Raw genomic sequence first — 21,785 nt, forward strand, 5'->3', positions numbered from 1 at the left:
ACTATTGTGCAGCATATGGGAGGGAGGGATGGAGATGCTGTCATTTGAATGAAATGTTAAATCATGGTCCCAAAAACTGCCCCAGTTGGTGGAAATTCAAGTGGGTGTGAAAAGACCCACTGCAAATAACAAAAAGAGGAGGGAATAGCTTGTTTTTATTTGAAAACATATAGTCACTTTTTTCAGTCAGCTGCATAAGAAAGTCAAGTTTAAATTTAAAAAATGAATATAACTAGTAAGCATTTCCAATTGTTTTCTTAAATAAACCAAAATGCTATCAAAGTGAAAAACAAAATACATTTCCTATAATACTTCTTAAATCATATAATTCTAATGTTCAGGTTTGATATTAATAAAACAGCAATATATTTTATCACTTAATTAATTTCCATAACTTATTGTATATTACTTCCTTACAGCGTAATCTCCAAATTTCCACTTTATCTATCTTTTGGTTGACTGTACAGTTATCATAGTACCCATAACAAGCCACGACTGTTTGTTGAAGCTTATCATTCAACTTTTCTCAAATATTCAGTGCTCTGTATCATGACAAAAATTGTTTTCTTCCTTATTACATCCTTCTACAAGCACAGTCCCCACACAGCCTCTCATGCCTTTGCTTTCCCTTCACAGCAAGTTTTTAAAGCTCTCAGGCAAAATCCTGCCACCTGACCCTTCTTTGTACTGTTGTCATTCTTTAAACATTTTTTGTGCATCTGCAGTACCTGACATTTTCAAACTACTTATTTCATGCAACTCTCTTCTCTTTTTAGTAAAGTTCTTCATAATAATATTCCAAACCTTAATTTTTAAAGACCTCGTATATCTGGCAATTTCCTATTTCTTTCCACATCTCTAGATGTTCCGAAATATGACTGTTTCTCATTCTCTAACTTTGATTAGTGTGGTTATTACAGGTACTTCTTGCTCACTTTAAAATATGCATAACTGCAATGCAATGATCCATAAAGCACCTTCATTTTACTGTATATAATGCCTCTTTTAAGTGAATTTAATCTACATCTGCAATGCACAGCAAACAAAATTCACAATACTGCTGACTCTGCTTTCATTAGCAACTTATGTAGTCTTTCTGAGTCGCTTCCTGGTCCTGACAATATGAAGTTTATTAAGTCTAGTTTTTTCATTGATGATGTCACTCTAAATGCTAAATTTAATGTTTTTTTTTTCTTTTCCAGAACCCCTTCACATTTACTTTCATTTATTTCTCTACTATTGTGGCTCACCCACCATGTTTGTTATTTAAATGTATTTTACTTATCCTGTGTTCCTCATCTAACCATTTAGATTTTTTTCTGTATTTAACTCTAATCTACTAATTTTAACTTATTATACAGTATATTAGTCAGTATTTAACAAAACAAACATTTTACTGTTACTGTTGTGTCATTTGCATAGCTTATCCAGACCAGCACCTTGATTCTATTCTTGGATTCCAGTCTCCAGGAATTCACTATCTCTTTTACTTTACAAAATCACTTAAGTCCACCGTTATTCAGGGCATCATCATTTAAGAGCTCAGCCCTTTATTACCCCATTGTGCAATTTTACATCCCATTCTTTCCAGCCATTCAGCAGGTGTACTGTATTCCCTTTATTATATACACATTGAATAAGATGTTATACCTTCTTGCTAAAAAATTGTCATTAATATTTCACACAGACCAGTATGGGTTGCATTATTTTATGGTTTGGAAGCATCGCATCCTGTCATTCTCCATTGTTTCTTTCCATGCATTACACTGCCAACTGTGTTTTAAAAGAAGTATTTTTTTTTTAACTTTCATTGACACCAAAGATTCACAGATATTCCAAGGCCACTGAATCTCATGACCATTCACACTTTGCCTGTACCCTTCCTCATGCCAAACCTCCTTTCTCCAGGAGAGTCATAGCAGACAATCATGAAGTAATTGAAATGAAATAAAGGATACCCATCCAGTCATCTAGGTTATGCTTAAAGGAAGATAGTGGCCTGCACTATTTAACATGGTGAGAAAATTTATTCCAGAGGTGTGGGAGGCACTGGATTTATCACTGATCCCTCCACCATGTTTTATTTATCTTTTGGTGAAGATTTATGTCTCTGGTTCTAGTACTGGTGGAGATATTGGACTTCTGAAGATACTGGAGGTCCAGGACAAAAGGGTCTCTAATGGTGCTGTAAGCAAGGCTGATCTACAGTCTAAAGTCATTAAAGCCCTGATTCAAAGGATAGAGCTTCCAGTCTGTCTTGGTAGCTCAGAAACTTTAGGCCTGTGATATTTTTGGCTAGGAACTTTTGAGTTCTACACAAACCCCTCAACCTCCTAATGCAAGAAATCTGGACAAAGCCAAAAATAATATGGGGACAATGGCCTGGAACTAGGGATAGTTTTTAAATATTGCTCTTATAAATTTAGTTGTTAGAATAACATATGTTGTATTCACATGCATTTTTCTGAATGATATGAAGTCTCAAACTCAAATGTATGCCATTATTTAGTGATTTGAGTTCATGATACTTTGCCAGAAAATCACAGTTTTTTTGAGGAACAAACCAAAACTACGAGACAAAATCTGGACATTCTGCAAAAATCTGGATAGCTGAGAGGCCTAAATGTTTGATATGTTTAGTAAGATTCATCCCAAAGGCGCATTGTGCTGTATAACTTGCCTGCACCCTGTCATATGCTTTCTCTGTGTCCACAAAGACATAATGCAGCTCCTTCTGACCTTCTCTATACCTCTCCATCAACACCCTCAGAGCAAACATTGCATCTGTAGTGCTCTTTCCTGGCATGAAACCATTCTGCTGCTCACTAATCATCACCTCCCTTTTTAACCAAGCTTCTTCTACTCTTTCTCATAACTTCATGCTGTGACTGATCAATTTTATCTCTCTGTAGTTACTACAGCTCTGCACATCACCCTTATTCTTAAAAATTGGTACCAGTACACTTCTCCACTCCTCAGGCATCCTCTCACCTTCCAAGATTTTGTTAAACAATCTGGTTAAAAACCCCACTGCCATCTCTCCTAAATACCTCCATGCTTCCACAGGTATGTCATCTGGACCAGTGGCCTTTCCATTCTTCATCCTCTTCAGAGCTGTCCTTACTTCCTCCTTGCTAATCCATTGCACTTCCTGATTCTCTATCCCCACATCATCCAACCTTCTCTTTCTCTCTCATTCTCTTGATTTATCAGCCCTCCCAAAGTACTCTTTTTCCATCTGCTCAACACACTTTCCTCACTTGTGAGTATGTTTCTCTCATTAATGGCTTTTTAATTTTCTCTTTGGGGACCACAGAACTTAATGTTAAGTTTTTAGACATAGATATTGCTATGCACCCATTTTAGAGAATGTTTGTGAGTTGAGTATACAGGAAGGAAACTTTTGTTAACAGTTGCGTTTTGTTATTCAAGCAATCGCTCTCATTTTATGAAGTCTACCATTCCAAGAGTGCAAATGATAAGGGGATTCAGACTGGCATCCAAGGACAGAGATTTTATGAATGAATCATCTAACATCATTCATGTGTTTAAAAATAGAGGGTGTAAGAAAGATGCCCCTTTAGATACTGTTAACAAAATTATTTTGAGAGTAATGCACATTTTCCTTCTGCCTTACCAGTGGGTTTGGTTACCAACTAACAGGCAGTAATAGATTTAGAGATTTCATGTTGTTTAGGTATGACAGTTGATGGCAAAAGTATAAACAGTTGTATTATCAATAATTGGAATATCATTATTGAAGACAGTGGGTGGCATCTGTAGTTGGAACATACCCAAAGTATGTTTGCAAAAGTAACCCTAATTTAAAGACCATCTTATAAACCAAAAGCACTAAAATTTAATTACCTAGGACCAGTAAACCAATAGGAGCTTATAAATGTGTTTTTTGTAGGACATATTTGCACATTTTAGAAAGACTTTTTATTTTGTTAGAATAGTTCGACAAAAGTGTCATCACAGTTGCAATTGTGCAGGATTTGTGTGTATTGTCCAGTGTGACTGCAGCATTCATTTTTATATAGGAGTAATTTCACATAAGTTAAGTGCAAGGATCAAGCGCATCCATATGCGGTCACGTCATGTGCTACTAACAGTGCTTTATATAGATACACTAAAACGTAGTAAAGTATATTATGGCAAACTAGGTTCCTTTTAGCATTATAAACCGTGAATCCTGCAAATACAAGGGTGGTAATTATAAAAGTCAGTTAGAGATGCGAAAGACTAATTGGCAAATAAAAGTAAATGCTGACAAATTTCCAGGTATCAACAGTGTCATTAATAATTTAAATAGAGAGTTGAAGAAATAATTGTATTTTACAAATTACTTTTTCATTATTTTTATAAAAAATATTAACATACTTTTATATTCATGTGTATATTGATAAAATTAAAACAATTATAGAGGCTGGTCATGTGATTTTTTTTTTATAGCAACTGGACACAAGATTTTTTAATCGGGTGATTTGTGTAACGGGTTATTCTGAAGTAGTCCTGTGGATGTTATGGGGCAAAAGTGCTTAATAAAAATGTATGTTGAAATTTTGTTGACAGCAGTGATTTCTTCTTTTTTGTTTGAATTCATTTGTCTCTTTCACTGGTCTTGAGTTGCCCCCCCCGTGTTTTAGAACATTTTGTTCTGATTGGTTGCTTAGGTTGAACTTGCTAGATCAGGTCTGGAAACTGACTCTTGCACACATTATTCATGATCACTCAAAATCCTCCTAACTGCATTTTAATAATGTGTTTGATGATTAGCTATTGGGTAACTAAGCGATACGTCTTCTATTTACAGCTGCCCTACTGGTAATCCTCTGGCTAGAGATACTCCAAGACTGTTGACAGTTTTAAAGGGCAGCACCTCCATAAACGTGGTTACATTACATTATATCTTGATCTTTTAAGGTTTACTAGTACATCTGTATTACTCAAATTAATTATTTTCTTTAGTGACTGGAAAAGGCCCGTCGACTAGCCCAACTACCCAATTCTCAAAAAAGTATGTAAATAAAAAATATCTCCTTTAGAAGGGCCTGATTTTGTCTCCTGCACTGCCATTTTGGTTTATGGCCAAAATGTACTTCTGTTGCTGTGCATCTTTACCTTCCACTATATGGCATAAAAAAGCATAAAAGTGTCTCATTGTTTTCAGGTATGTCCACTAATTTACAGTGGTGGTATTCTAAATTGCTGCTTTAATATGTCTCAGCTTCTTTGATTAATAATAAAAGAAGTCTGGACAAAACCAAAAATAATGGGGGAGGGGACAAAGGACTAAAATCTGGGACAGTGTTTATGTATTACTTTAATTGTTTTCAGAAAATTAATAGAACAGCACATTATATATCACATGCATTTTCTGAACAATAAAAAGTATGAAACTCAAATATCCAGCATCACTGACCGAAACCCTTGGTGATTTACCAGGAAATCAAAAGTTTTATGAGGGATAGTGCATAAGTATGTGGCAAAACCATGGACATTCTACAACACCAGGGACAGTTGAGAGCTATAGCTCTCTGTGTACATGTCTTTGGACAGAGTATCAATATATTATTTTCTCAGTGATTCTCTTAGTAGCAGTTTTAAACAGACATTTCTAGTAGTTTTTTAATGTTTTGACAAAAGGAACTTCTAAATTATTTCATTTTAAACTTCTGTCTCAGTCTAGTCAACTGATGTGCCAATCGTGGCTTCTGCTAATCATCTGTGACTGCATCGTGCTTTAAACTTAACAATGATTATAGAAAGTCTCTACCTTGTGTCAAAGTAGCCTAATTATCCTTATTAAGGTTGCTGATATCTTATGTGTTGCTATCTCCTTTCCCATTGAGAACTTGCATCCCTTTGAAGTTACTGATGTTATACCTGTCACAGAACTAATGCAAGACTTCAGGATAGATTAAATGGTTTGCTCATTTGCTGCAGTATGTGGTAGACAAGAAACAAGGAGAACATGTAAGTCCTTTTTTCTTTAAATGTTTAGATTAAAAGAAAAAAGTGCAATTAAACAAAAATAAAAAAAGGAAAAATGCAAGCACAAGAATAATTTGACATTCATGTGGAGCAGTTGAAAAGTACCTGCTTTGAACAGCAGCATGCTAGACCTGGAACTCATTTTGAGCTCAACTTTTCTTGCCAGTGGCTTTTTGCTTATCTGCAGTGAGCAGAATAGATTTCTGTATATTTAAAATAAACAACATAGGTTCTTAGGTTACTAGGTTAAGGAGCAATGGAGCCCTTACAAACCTAGCTGACCCCCAAACCATTTGGGTCCCTAGTATCACACAAGGGTGGGGGCATGTTAGTAGGCAGGTAGTTAAGGATTTGTAGGTGAGATGTTAGTTAGGATAGTACTTTTCTGTCCATAAAGGATGTGGGAGCCAGACTAGGGTGTGTGTGTGTGTGTGTGTGTGTGTGTGTGTGTGTAAATATATGATTTCAAATCCAGTTTGTCAAGGTTTTGTTTGTTTCATAGTGCGGACATTCTTTGGGACACACATCTGTCACTCCAGCATGTTCTATTTATGTCACAAGCAAAATTCATGTCCCTGAATCCAGTATTTCTGTTTTTTGTTTTTTTTTGCATGTGCAACAGATCCATCAAGGCTGGGTGTGAGGAAGCACTGTAAGCCAGGCAAAGATCCCCTCTCAGCAACCTGTAGGAGACTGAATACAGAGACAGAGCAGGTATTCATCCTGGTGAGAAGCCTCTGTAGGCATTCCAACTGTTACAAGTGTTTGGTTAGATTAATGCCAAAGGGGGCATTGCATTCAATGACAGGTCTGATGAGGGCCGAGTAGAGTGGTACTGTAACCTCTATGGACCTGAATGCCATACTCGTATTTATAAGTTGGGCAACATAGAATGATTTTCTTATTATGTTAGCTATATGTTGGTCAAAGGCTAAATTGCCTTCTACATATGTCCCCAGATCCTTACTACTTGGTTGACTCTTAGGGTTGCTTTACCAATGGAGTAATTAATTAGCTTGCGTTGACAGTTTCCCAAAGGGCATTTTTTGACATTGAGTTTTAGGTCATGGCTTTAGCACCAGTAATTTGTCTGTGTTAAACCCACTTTCAAGATGTTTGTGTCTTGGGGATAATCTATAAGAACTCCCATTTTACAGTCATCTCCAAACTTGACTTTCTGTGTCCCCCTGATCAGTGTAGGTACCGTTTACCACCAGTTTAGCACACTTTTGTGCATTACCTCTAAAGTTCTGGATGTAGCTGAAGAAATCCAGTTGCCCTTAGCCTGCGAGGCTATCCTGACCTCATAGCTGGCCTTGTTGGACTTTACTAGAACTGTTAATTTCTTGTTTAGTTGAATAAGGGAGATGTTTTTCCTGATTTTGGCCATGAGTTTTCTTCTTTTATTATCTAGCCTGTTCAGTGAGGAATTTTCAGGTGGGATTTGTTCTTATTGTTAGTTTTGGGTTTATTTCTGGTAGGTGGGGGAGTGACACTGTCCCATGATGGTAAGTACCAGATCCAATATGTTTGATTCTTTGGTTGGACTAGGCAGCATCTGTTCTATAGTGTCTGTGTTGATAACAGGAAGTGTTGGTTTTGTGAGTTTGAGTCAGTGTATGTTTCCAAGTCTATAGAGAAGTTTTTAAAGAAACCCATGAATTTTATGTTCATACTGTGGTTTTGTCCTTAGTAAAAGTAGAATGCTGCTTATTGCAAGGCTCATACCCATTTGTGACAAACATTCTGAGAGATCCATTATGTCTCTTTTTGTATAGTCCAGTAAGGTATGTCTCAGGTTATTTACACCTGCGTGGACTATGATAGAATCATATTGGTACCTGGGATGCAGTAACTTGATTATATGCATAATATTGCAGATCCTGGCTCCAGATAGGCAACTATCAGTTGTCTTCTCCTTGTCCAGTCTGGTGAGTGGGGCATTTTTGTGTCACACAGTGGATACCCCAATGACAAGAGTATTAGGTAAAGTGTATGCTTGTCTTATGGGCTTTGCACTTGGGGGACCATTAGTTGTAGACTTATGTGAGATGTTTTATATTGCTTTTGGTATGTGCTTTAGTGACTGCTAAGGAGCAGTACTACCGTTATGTGGCTTTGGAGTCCTTTGAGATTTTGGAAGGTTTCTTTTAAGCATCTCAGCATAAGGCAGTCTGTGTGTGGTGAACAGTAATATGTAAGGGATGTAGTGTGGGTATTCCTGACAGCGTCATTTGTATGCAAGATTTTTGTCTCCAAGAAAGTTTTGTATTGACATCTTAGCATGCCATGTTATTTTCTTTAATGATTAACTGGTTGTCTGAGAACATGAAACAATTGCTACATTGCCGTTATGGCCACAGACACATTTGGAAATTGCAAATCCATGTTGTCTGGTCCTATAATAGGGCTGGCTGTTTAGGTTTAAGGAATGGGTTTTAACAGGGGTCTCCTAGGGTAGTTTCTGGAGTGAAGGTCAGGATCTTATATAATGCTAGGATATGGTAGTGCTATTTGATGCACAGGCTAGCTAGTCTAAGCTTATTTCTGCACAATGCCATGCTGTTCAACAGGTTTTTGGTCTAATCCTAACTTTTTAGGTAAATTTTACTGTCTAGGCATTTGCTACTGTACAGGGCACTGCTGACAGCCACAACCCAGTGGGCAGTGCCTTGCAAAGGAGAAAAGATTGAAAACTAATTCCTATGCCTTCTAGCCAATAAATAACCACACTTTGAGCTTCCTGCACTGCTTCCCTTCTCAGAGGTACCAAGTAAATACCTTCTGCAACAAGATGTCTGATCCTGGAACTTCTTAGTGAAAAAATACAGCAAAATCAGCTCTCAAGCAGATTAAACAACAAACTACCAAACAACTAAGTCCCTGGCTAACTCACCCTTCTGCAAAGAAATTTGGAAGCAAACAAACTAGAAAAGCCAACAAACAGAGAATGACTACTTTTGCCCCAAAATGAAATAAATGATTTAAAAACAGTAGTGATCATTGTATAAAGCAAGCGCAGTTAATCTAGACAATATTCTTATTTTAGCTTCCAGTGCTTCCCAACTCAGAGAGCACAGGTAAACAAACACCTTCTGCCACAAGATGTCTGCCCGTGGAATATGTTAATGCAGCAAAAGCAGCTGTCAAGTGCAGATTAAACAATAAACTGCCAGTCAGTTAAGTCCCTGGCTAAGTCGCCCTTCTGCAAAGAGATTTGGAGGTCACACAGACTAGAAAAGCTAACAAACAGATAAATTACCATTTTGTGTTCATAATACATTCAATTAATATCCCAATAGATCTGTGACCCTGAAAAAGTGAAAGCATATCATGGTCATTTAAGCCAAAAGACTAGGTTTTGCTGTAAACTGTGAGAAATTTGAAGTTGTAGGTTTTTTTAATCTTGAGTTGAGCATCCATGGGGGATTGTTTTTTTATGTAATAAGGTGAGTGTTGAAGATTTGATGAGGTCTCCAGATAAAATCAGATTTCAACATTCTCACTGTTTAATCTGTTAGATTGTTGGGGAAAATGCATTTTTTTCTTCTTATGAAACCACTGTATTTTATTACAGTCTTGCTACATTTTTCTTCTGTTGTGCACATATAGTGTTGTTGATGGTCCTAAATACCTTAACAGCTTTAGAAATGCAAGTTATAGCGGTTTTATTTGAATTTTTAGGAGTTGATGGTGAGGAATGACAGCACTTGTGGCACCACAATTGGGCCTATCCTTTCTGCCAAGCTTGGAATTAGGGTTGTGGACCTTGGTTCTCCCCAACTTGCTATGCATTCTATCCGTGAAATGTGTTGTACATCTGGAGTTCTGCAGAGCATTTCTTTGTTTAAGGTAAGACAAAACTGTAACTGCTGCTTATGTTTTTTTCCTTCTTTCAGGATAGTAACTCTGTCAGGCAAGTACAAGTTTTGGATGTTTCTGTCTCTGTCTGTGGCAATGGTTTTAATATGAAAATTTATAAAACAATCATGCAAGGTTAATAACGAGTTACATGCAAGAAGTATGCACCCCAGGAGGGTTAAAGCAAATGCTATGAAGGGTGAGTTCTTTAGGAACACCCGACTTCATACTAAAGACAGTGAAATGTATGAGTATTTTGATGTCTTAACTGAAGAGTTTTAGACAGAGAGGAGACTCTCCCTCTGATGTTTTACAGATGCAAAACAATGTGGTTGCCTGTAGACAAGATAGATCCAGACTATTCTTTGATATCAACAGTATGGAATCTGACAATTATAGAGTCAACTCTGAGAATGGACTTAAGATGTGTCTGACTTATTCCAGTGATGTAGCTCCAGTGTGTGAAATAATTAAGAAACACTGGGGTATTCAGATGTCTGACAATAAGTGCAGGAATGTGCTTGATACTCAACTGAGTTTTGTGTTTAAAAATGCCCCTTCACTTAAGAAACTGCTCTGCTATAAACCGTTGAATTTAAAGAATGATTTAAGTAATTGAATAAGTAAGAAGAAAGGGACTTTTCCCTGTAATGGATGTAATGTTTGTAGATATGTTAGTACTGATGATTTATTTGTGCATCCAATTTCACATAGGGTTTTTGAGATTAACGTATTTGCAAATTGTAGCACACAGAATTTAGTATATCTTGCTATCTGTCAAACCTGTAGTTATTACTGTGTGGGAAAAACTAACCGATGTCTTAGAGACCGAATCAGGGAACACCTTTACAGTGTCAATAGGCAAGATATGAATAATGCTTTAGTAATGCATATTGTTAAGGAAGGGGCAGGGCACAGTCTTAAATTCATGGTTATTGATAAGTTACTTGTCACAGATAGAGGGAGAGATGTTAAAGTTCAGAGAGTGGTTAGAGGCAAAATGTTTTTCAGACTTGCTGCACATAAGGAAAAAGGGTTAAATGGCTTTGTGCCTTTAAAACCTTTGCTTAAATTAAGATCGTTAAAACATTGATTGGTTACATGATGTATATGTATCTACTTGGTCTGATGAATTTTAGTTCTGAAGAAGCTCTGATTACTAGTGCGAAAGCGCTCATCTTTTGATAAATATTTTTTATTTTATTTTATCTATTAAAATGTCACCTCTTCAGCCAGCTTAGGTGGTTTTAGTGAAGTACGAATGTTTCTGCCATGCATTCTGTACTAATAAAAATACTGATTAATATTTGGATGTCGTGCCTTCTTAACACTTTAATTAACCTATATATATATTTTTTCAGTTTTCCACATCTTCTTGAAGAGGGGTTATTATATCATTAAATTAAATTTCATTTTCCATCCTTGTTAGAGTTTTATCAGCAGTCTTATATTCACTTTGAAGTCATTATTGTCAACATTGTGTAGAACCTTCTAGAATGTATAAGACACTTGCATATTGATAGTAATGCTAGGAGCCTTCTTCAGCTCATTTTGCTACTTCAAAGCACACATCATCATCTGACTAACATCAGCTATATGGTAGATCTGAAGTAGTTTACTTCATTTGATCTTCAACCTGTGGATTTTGGATCCACATCGTATCCAACACGACCGCATTTTCTAGCTATCAATCGAAGCTCCAGACTCCTCCCCTTACCCATAATGCCTCTCTGTCTCCCTTCTCCCTTCAGATCTTGTTTGCTGCCATAGTGTTTACAAGCGTGGTTTCTGAGCTCCAGCTAGTGGGTCACGTAAGTGAATTAAACTCTGTTTTTTCTCTGCCTGACTTCTTCTATTTCTTTCTTACATCCTTTACTTTCACTCACATTTACGTCGGATATAAAAAAAACAAAAAACTTTCCTCTCCTTTCCCACTTCTATCTGACAGCGAGGGTGTGTGTGTGTGCGTGTGTGCGTGTGTGTGTGTGTGTGTGTGTGTGTGTGTGTGTGTGTGTGTGTGTGTGTGTGTGTGTGTGTGTGTGTGTGTGTGTGTGTGTGTGTACCTTTTGGGCCTGTGTGGGTATGGCAGAAGCCTCTAAGGCAGGATTTAGGAAATGCACAGAGTGTAGCCATAAGCTATCCCCGGTGGATGGCCACACTCTGTACGTGGTTTGCCTCGTTGCAGATTACCTCAAGTCCCCCTATCCTATTTGCGCTGGTTTCAACCCCAAGGCACTTAAGGACAGGTGGGACAAACTGATACTGAAGGGATTATGCCCCTCTTCAGGGACTACTGTCCAATCTTCTACAGCAGGGACAGCAGTGGCTGCTGCTTCTACTTCCTCTTCCCCAGCCTCTGGGATTCAAATTCCCACCAAGAGGTCTGGGGAAGGGGACACGGCCAAGAAGGACCATTCCCGAGAGTGGTCCCCTGACCGCTCGTCAGAGGTGGGTCCGCCACCGAAAGTTAGGCCAGCGACTAGGCCTGGATCTCCTCGCTTATGCTCCCCCAGGTTCTCCTCTGAGCCTGAGGAGACTCATAGCTGGTCCCCAGTAAGGACTTCTCCCCACCGGCTCTCCCATCCAGTTTCGGTTGTGTCGTCCTGCTCCACCCAAAGTTTAAGTGAAGCAGAGATGGACAAGATGATGTGGAGATTCATCTGCACCCAGATCCAGATGGAGGTCTTGCCAGCACCCTCTCCCTTTGGAGGGAGCTCCTTGCAACCTTTGTTCTGACCAATAACGCCTTCTCCGATCCGACCGGTGGTTTCAGAGTTCTTGTATACGAGGACTCTTGAGGTTGAGGAGTCAGCACTGACGGTACCATGTACCTCAACGCTGGCCATTGTCAGATCTGATGGGATCGGATCCGGCCTCTCAGAGCTATAGCCTTGGGGTTGGATCCGAGAGGGAGCTGTCTGCTTCTAATGCTTCGGAGCAGAGCATCCGTCTCGGCATCGTGGTTCCTGGAGGCTGGCCATATTGGGTCAGAGGGGGACAGGTCCCCCCAGTAGGTCCCAAGAGGTTTGCTCCCCCTCTGCATTTGACGTGGTGGAGAGGGTTCTCTCAGTGTTGAGGCCTCTGACCATTTCGTCCTCGGACTCCGCCCAGACCCCTTTGGTTCTGAGTTTGGTTCCAACAGTCTTGCCATCTCAAGGACAGCCCATGGTTGTGATGATCCAGGAAGTTCCAGTGAAATATCAAGAGGTTTGTGAGTCCTCCTCGGAGAGTCCCCCCAAGGAGATACCCCGCAAATGCAAGTGTAAGAGGAGGCACATGGACTCTCCACCAGAGTCTCTCACAGAAGACACGGACTGGGATGAAGGGGACGGTTCCCCAAGGTCACCCCCTGAGGATGTCTCCTTTGGAGACATTATGGAGCTCCTTCGCCAGATGTGAGGGTGGTCATCCCCCGAACCAACCTCAGATGAGTTTGTCTTCCTGGAAGCATTTGGCTCAGGCCCCTCTACCTCTTGGGTGTCCCCTCCTGCTGATCCACTTGTAGATTTCATAATATCTAGGGCATGGAAGGAGACGGACACTGTAGAGCCCATCCCTAAGCGCCCTGGCAAAGAGTTGAGTCCCCTGTCAGACAGGATGCATTGGAACAAAGGGTCTCCGGTAGATGCGATGATGGTGGTGGCTGCCATCAAGAAGGAGCTCGCTTAGGAGAGCTCCACGGTTCACCCCCCTGATCGAAAATCAAGAGAGATGGACCGTTTTGGGAAGTGAGTATATGCTTCAGCGACCTTCACGGTGAGGGCGCTGAACTATATGGTACATGTCATTAGACTCCAGAGAGATCTAGTGAAGGAAATCATAGAGTCTACCTGAGAGTCCATGTCGGTAGAGGACAAAAAGACCTTCTCTGCTTGAATGGCCACTCTAAAAATGGTTGCTAACACGTCCATGTTACTGCTCTCTCATGCTACGGAGGGAGCCACAAGGGTGGCCGGAACAGGCATTGCTATCAGGCGTCATGCCTGGCTCCAGTTGTGTCAATTTTCAGAGCCCTTCAAAGCATCTTTCACCAACACCCCTTGTGATGGTTCTTCCCTCTTCAGGAAGTCAGTGAAAGAGACTTGGGTCCAGAGTGAGAAGGACGGGAAGACACTGTCTGCTGTCGGAATCCACCTCTCCTCTCCTCAAAGATCCTTTTCCAGGACTCAGTAAGGAAGAAGAAGATGTGGTTCCGGAAGTCTCAGACATTTTCCCGGGATTGTCAGGATTCTACGTTCCCCCAGAGGCAGAGGGGGTCAGAACAGACACCGCCCGAGAGGCAGAAGGCGTCCTAGGAATTTCAGGTCCTGAGAACCCTTTTTGGAGGGACCTGGGCAGCAGCCCTGAGGGGTTGCCTGACTGCTCATCTCTGGAGGCAATCGGAGGTCACTTGTCGCTACATCCAAAGGCAAGGGAGTCCATTACAAAAGATCGCTAGGTGTTGCGGATCATATCCAGAGGATATTTTGTTCCATTCAAGGAATATCCCCATCTGAACAAACTCCTCCCAGATGTCCCACCCGCACAATGGGAGGAGGCAGCACTAGAAATAGGAATGCTGCTGAACAAATGAGTCAGCCAACTGGTCCCCCCAGACCAATCCAGATCTTGCGTTTACTCCATGTCCTTTTTAGTGCCAAAGAAAACAGGGGACCTTAGACCCATCTTGGATCTGTCCGCATCGAACCTGTCAGTAACAAAGACAAAATTCTGGATGGTCACGCTGCAATCTATCCTGCCCTTTCTGCAGGCCACAGACTAGATGTGCTTGATCGATCTCCAAAATGCGTACTACCATGTCAAAAAGAACAGACGCTCCCGGAGGTTTCTTCACTTTCCAGCTGGGAGCCAATCATTACCAGTTCAGAGCCCTCCCCTTTGGTCTCACCACAGTCCCCAGGGTGTTTACCAAAGTGATGGTAGTTGTAGCCACTCACCTGAGGCTCCAGGGTATTCAGGTCTTTCTGTACCTGGATGATTGGCTCTTTGCTGCCCCCTCAGAGCATCTACTATGTCAGGCCAGGAATTACTTCATCCATTTAGCGAACAATCTGGGTATTACCGTCAGATGGACAAATCTTCTCTAGAGCCGGCCCAGATTCTGGATTTCATTGGGGCATGTTTGGACACTCTTCAGATGAGGGTTTTACTCACCCTGGACAGGATATGCAGTTTAAGAGTGCATGTCTTACAAATTCTTCATGCTCAAGTCCCCACAGCCACAGCAGTGCTCAGGACATTAGGTTCCATGGCAGCCAGAATCAACCTCCTGCCGTTGGCTTGCCTTCATATAAGAGTTCTTCAGTGGACACTTGCGGTCCAGTGGTCCCTGTTGGACCTTCCTCTCACCTTTTCAGTGATAACCTCGAGGGCATGCAGGGACTCCCTTCATTGGTGGATTCAATCTCCGGATATCCTCAAGGGACGTTCCTTTCACCCTGTTTTTCCCAAAACCACGATGACCACGGATGGCTCCCAGCTTGGGGGGGGGGGCACTGCTCAGGAAGGACAGTCCAAGCCATGTGGACCCCTCTGAGACCGTGTTGCATATCAGTGTTCTAGAGATGAGGGTGGTTCTTTTGGCGTTGCAGGCACTTCATGCCCATCTTCCTCTAGGTACGATTGCCATTCAGACAGATAATATGTTAGTAGTCTGGTACATCAACAAACAAGGGGGAACCAGATCTTATCCCCTTTGTCGAGAAGCCATGAGAGTGTGGGAATGGACGATCTCCACCAGCTGCTTTCTAGTAGCAACGCACATTCTGGGGTGGTCTAACATTCTAGCGGACAGGCTCAGCAGATCGAGTCTGATGCCTTAAGAGTGGTCTCTGAATCCTTCAGTAGCGGAACAGATCTTTCTAAAGTGAGGTCAGCCTTGCTGCTATCTTTTCGCATCTCCTTCCAACGTGAAATGCAGTGGTTTTTTCGCTCTGACGGAAGCCCCCAGAGATGCACTGGTTCATGCTTAGCCTCCTAGGCTTATCCTCCACTCCCGCTTATGTCCAAGTTTCTTCAGAAAGCTCGAAGGCTGGGGAGCACGGTTATCCTCATAGCCCCATTCTGGCCTCACCAGGTTTGGTTCCCCTCACTATGGTCTCATCTAGTTGTTCATACATGAACATTGGATCCAGTTCCAGATCTTATTTCTCATCCCTCAGGGATCCCTCATCCAGATCTGGACAGTTTGAAGCTCACGGCTTGGCTGCTGCGGTTCCCATGATTATTAGGACTCCCGGATTGTCATCCCCGGTAAAGTCCATTTTGGTGGCGGCTCACAAATCCTCCACCAGAAAGGTGTATCATAGTAAATGGAGATGTTTTTCCATATGGACCATTCAGCGGGCTTTGGATCCCTTCACAGCTCCTCTTTCAGCGGTCTTAGAATTTTTAGCCAGCATCTTCCAATCAGGGTGCTAGTTCTTCCACAGTTAAGGTTCATCTGGCTGCTATCTCTAATTTTCATGTGAATATGTCTTCCCTGGCTTCTTCCAAACTTTGTAAGACTTTCCTTAAAAGGACCTTTTTACTTAGACCTCTGGTTAAGGACCCTACACCTCTGTGGGATCTCTTGCCTTAGTGTTACAGGCATTGGTTTCTGCACCCTTCGAACTAGCAGCATCGGTTGATCTTCAGCTTTTGACATGGAAAACTGTGTTCTTGGTGTCCATTACCTCAGCCAGAAGGGTGTCAGAGCTTCAAACTCTTTCTATTAAGGTGCCTTACATGATCTTTCACAAGGATAGCGTGTCATTGCATACTAATCCATCCATTTTTCCTAAGGTGGCCTCAGAAGCCAATATTAACCAGACGATAAATTTGCCAGTTTTCTTCCCCAACTTCCGGAACAAAGGGGAATACAAGTTGCACCTGCTTGATGTTCATAGACAACTGAGATTTTATTTACATAGGATGAAACGCTTTCGCAAATCTGATCAGCTATTCGTGTCTTATGCTAAACCTTTTTTAGGCAAGACAGTTTCCAAGGTAACAATTGCTCAGTGGATTTCCTTGTGCATTCCTCGAGCCTATGAGGTGAAAGCTAGGTCTGTGCGAGGGCAAGTGAAGGCACATCCTCCCGATCTATGGCTTGTCAGCTGCCTTCTGGTCTAGGGTGTCTCTGGATGATATCTGCTTGGCAGCTACTTGGTCCTCATTTCATACCTTCATTTATTATTACAAGCTGGATATGGTGTCTCGGAATAGAGCATCCTTTGGCTCTGCAGTGCTGTAGAATATCCTTCCATGAGGGCCACCCAGGAGTTTATGGTAGCTGGGGATTCTGTCCTACAGGTTGAAGATCAAATGAAGTAAACTACTTCAGATAAAGAAGTTGTGTGCTTACCATAATGTTCCATCTGAGTAGTTGTACTTCATTTGTCTTCAACCTTCCCCCCTCCCCTTCCCTCTGACCTTATCATGGATGCAAGCTGTGTTTAACTTTGCATAAATTGTATGGCCCTTGACTCTGTCCAGGTCTGGGAGTGTCATGGAGATTCCTGTTATGATAAGGTGATATTGGGTCAGGTATATCATACCTTTTAGGCAGAAAACTTGATCTGAAGGGAGACAGGGGGCAGTATGGGTAAGGAGAGGAGTCTGGAGTTCAGATCCATAGCTGGAAAATGCAGCCATGTCGGATCTGATATGGATCCGACACCCACAGGTTGAAGACAAATGAAGTACAACTACTTAGATGGAACGTTATGGTGAGTACATAACTTCTTTTTACATTCAATTACCGTTTATCATTTTTCTTTAAAGCTTTTCAGTCAGAATTTAAATAAATAAGAATTTGTGATTGTGGCAGGCAGATTCTATTCTTTTTACCATGTTTGTGTTTATGACTGTTTTAATATGTTTTTCTTTAGTGATAAAGATCAGGGAGTTTGAGGAAAGCAGGATGGAAAGAATACAGTTGTTAGACATAGAAAAGGTGAATCATCTAATGAAACTACAAAAGAAATGAAGAAACAAAAATCTTCAATAATTTTGAGAAGGCTACTACAACTCAGATGACTCCAATATACAGAAAGAAGGTTATTGCAACTCAAATGACTCCCATATACAAAGATATACAGCCATTTTCAAAAGTACCAAAGTTTTTCTCACTGACCTGCCTTAACAACACCTTCATTGATGTCTGCACTGGAGACCTGTGAGACCATGACCTTGTGGAAAGGCCTAGGTCTCCTTTGAGGAAAAGAAGTGGGCTTGTCAGGATAATTCCTTTGGTATCTGGGAACAGAAGTAACAAAGATAACTACAGTCTTTCATGAGTTTGCTTTGTGACTGTAGTTGCTTGAAAAGGCTACTAGCTTCTGGACCAAGCAACAAGCTTCAGTTTAAAGGAGAATCTAACGGTCTTGCTTTAATATCCTCTGGCAGTGGCTGAGGCTGTAACCATGCAAACTTCCTGGTCACAGAGAATGTTGCAGCTGCTCTGAAAGAAGTTTCTACTGCATCATACCTACATTTAATGCTTTGCCTGGCCACTTGGTAAGCCTGCATTACCACATATGCAGCATGTTGCTTACTACCTGATTCTTCAGGTAGGCAAAACTTTGTTCAAGTTAGGCAAAATAGATAGTAATTTGGCCATCTGGGTATGGTAGTTAAGTGTTATAAATGCCAGAGGGGAAGAAGTGTAGACTTGTTTTACCCAATTTGTCCATTGCTGGCAGCAACTTGGAGGGTTTTCAGTAGACAAGGAAAGGACGGATGGGTTTTTTGTACGTGAATTTAAATTTCTCAGGGACCTTGTAAAATCTGTCAGGCCTTTTAGGGTCTGGAGGCTGGGAGTTTGGTGCAATAGAAGTGGATGCAAAGGCATCAGGAAGACCTTGAAAACCGGTGGTACAGAAGCCAAAAGGGCAGTGCCCATCTCCAGAAGGCTGTAGCACCTTTGCTGAATATCAGAGATTTTTATTTTTTTTTTTGGATTTCCATTCATAGCATTTCATCATACTGACAATAAACTTGCCAAATAAAGTTTCCTCCACTGGGAATCAGGGGAAATTGCATCCTCATCACCCAAGCCCACTTAATCTGGGAAGTGGATCTCTAATGAATATGCCAAGGAGTGCTCATCAGAATAAAAGTCATCCTGTCCCTCATCAGAAGAGGTTTCTAGAGACCTCTTTGAGGGGTGGAAGGAGAAGCTGATGTCAGAGTAAGCCCTGAGAAGGATGAAGGCCTCAGTGCTGTGATGGCTTTAAATAGGCCCTGAGAGAAGCCCATCTGCTCCTTTTTCTGGGGTGCCTGGGGGAAAGAAACGTTTTGGTCTTCTGTTTCTTTTCCTTTGGTGCAACGTGTGCTTTTATCAATCAGGGAGGCTCCGACTCCTGACTCACTTTGTTGATAGATCCTGGATTCCTTCTCTAATAAGAATCTGTGTAATGCCCTTTGGTCCTGAAATAATAATACAGGATTCCCTTCTCACCATCATCAGCAACTGCCATCAATTTGAAAATGCAAACCTCAGATGCCATACTGGCCTCCAGCTAGGTCACAGTAGTGGGAGTCTGAGTTGTTGGACATTCTCTGGGTTCTAAGGCTTCAGCAGAAAGTCTAACTGGGCTGCATGATTTTCAGGCCTAGGCCTCTTAAATTTTTTTATGAATGGGCAGGATGTCAGTGGTAGAGTGACCCACCATTTTAACTTGGACAAGGCAATTTTAATGATGCATTTCCAAATTGCATTTCCAAATATCATTTGAGTGACGAAAGTCAGGTTGTTAAGGTCGTTGGGATGAAAGAGTTGACGAAGCATACAGTTTTTATAATTGTGCTCTGTTCCTAACAGAAAATGCACCATGTGTGGATATCCTTGAAGGGAATCTGCCTACTGCAGTCACACTTCCTCTTTTAGTTCCCATCTAACAGCAACAAACAACAATTTTACTGAGAAAAAAGGAAGGTTCCCCGATGGAGTAATTATCTGAATCTGTGAAGGCCAAAGGTACCAATGACCATGTGTAGTACAGACTACCCGATATGAGACCTGCATTTGGATTAGTAGCAAGATAGTCTGAGGGTTTATTCTCATCTGGTTATGGACCCTTACACCATTTGGCTTTGATTATATGTTGGACATATGGCTCTATGAAAGGTTTTGCTTCAGTACCCCGGCCAGGTATCATAGTTGTTTGGTGAGATAGCCCAGCAATTTGGAATATTGCAACAGTGATCATTAGCACATCTACTGTTATGGTATGTTCTTACACAACTGTACTTTCTTTATTGGTCTAGGACCACTTTTTCTTCATCAAATTTGGCCTCAGTTGTTATTCAGCCCTCCTTTGATTTGAACTCCTTTGTCAGAGAATATTTTAATATTGTACAGGAAGCCACATTAAAATAGTAGATACTTAACTTGGTACACCCACATTAAAGCAGGGACCTGAGTTAGTACCTTTGTCAGACAGACTAGTAACACACTGAGATACAAAAGTCTCCTGCAAAGGTCCAAGAATAAGTTAAAATATAATACCTTACTGTGATATGTCTACTATTAAAGATTTTTGTATGGCACATATTCATTCTTCTTTCTTTCAGGATTAACTTAGTGAAACTTACTCCTTTAGAAGACACTACTTATAAGGATACCTTGATTTATATGGGTTGATTTTTTAGTTTGTCTGTGGTAAACTGCTCTTTATCTGAAGATTCCGAGTGGAAGGTGTTTCCACTTTATTGTACTGTAACAGATATTTTAAAAATTCTCTTGATGTAAAGTCTACTGCACCTAAAAGAGATGAGTGGATGTATAAAATATTCTTAGATGGTTAAGATTTATATAACATGCCCAACAAGTCTGATTCTGCATCTCTCATTGCCTGTCAGACTGTGTCTTTACTATAAATATGCTGTTTTTTTTCACTCTGAAATGCTAGATTATGCTCATATTATGTGTAATTTTGCTTGTCTGAATATATGGAGCCTTCCTTGTGATGATATACTCTGACATATAGGTCATTTCTCTTGTTGAACTGTGGCTTTACTATAATTATACTGTTTCTTTTTTCATCTGATATGCTAGATTGTACTCTTATATTGTCTAAATATCATATGTCTGAATATATGGATGGAGCTTTCCTCCCCAGGCCTCCGCTGAAAATGGGCATATACCCAGTCGGACTTTCCTGGTCAACAAATGTAAAATAAATAAATTCCAGTGGGAAGATGGTACCCCAGGTAATGGGATCCAAGGTTACTAGCTATACTTGGGAAAATGTATGTACATCTTGTAGATTAACTATAAGGCCACTTAATTATGTAGTGTCCATGGAATCTTACAGAAGCTCCATTCAGGAACAGAATCTGGAGATTTAGCCTGTTTTTTTGTTATGGATGGAAAAGAATATTTGCTTACAGCTAGTAGTTCATATACTGAAATGTGCTTATTATGCTGTTGGTACTGGTACTTCCAGTGATGCCATGAACTATCCCAAGAATACTTGCGTGGCTTAGAAATTACGTTTGTAATAAACATAGTGTAAATTTCTGAATGTGCTTGTGACCTAATTTTTTTTATTTGGTTAATCAGCAGTTGTTATTAAGCAAAACTAGATCTTCCTTTAAAAATACATCTGATGTTGTCATTTTCATTCATTCTTCAACTGATGGGTTTTGGATCCAACTCGGCTGCTTTTGCCAGAAGCTCTCAAGCTCCTCTGTTTAACCATAATGCCCCACTTTCCTGGTGTACCCCAGATCTTGTTTGCCATCACATCGTTCTGATGCGGATTTCTGCTATCCTATTTTTGTGAAGGTTTTCTGTATTTAGCTTACTTGCTTCCTTCCTTCTTCCTTTACCATTAGATAGTATGCGTTTGTCTTTCTACCCCTTATCCCAGCCCCACCCATAAAACAGACAAAGGTTCATAGGAGGTTACTAAGCTATTGACCCAAAGATTGTTTTAAGT

The 21,785-nt window shown here is 40.6% G+C and overlaps 1 protein-coding gene across 1 annotated transcript in view; it reads left to right on the plus strand.

Moving 5' to 3' along the window:
- Positions 1–21,785, plus strand: part of LOC122805613 (aspartyl aminopeptidase) — a 1,034,351-nt gene that overhangs the window by 779,620 nt on the left and 232,946 nt on the right. The window contains exon 14 of the mRNA XM_044075861.1: positions 9,682–9,849. Coding sequence (XP_043931796.1) covers positions 9,682–9,849 — 168 coding nt within the window. The remainder of the gene's footprint in view (positions 1–9,681; positions 9,850–21,785) is intronic.

Source organism: Protopterus annectens, chromosome 6.part1 (genome assembly GCF_019279795.1).
Source record: "Protopterus annectens isolate FY-2018-M chromosome 6.part1, PAN1.0, whole genome shotgun sequence".
In the NCBI taxonomy this organism is placed as follows: domain Eukaryota; kingdom Metazoa; phylum Chordata; order Ceratodontiformes; family Protopteridae; genus Protopterus; species Protopterus annectens.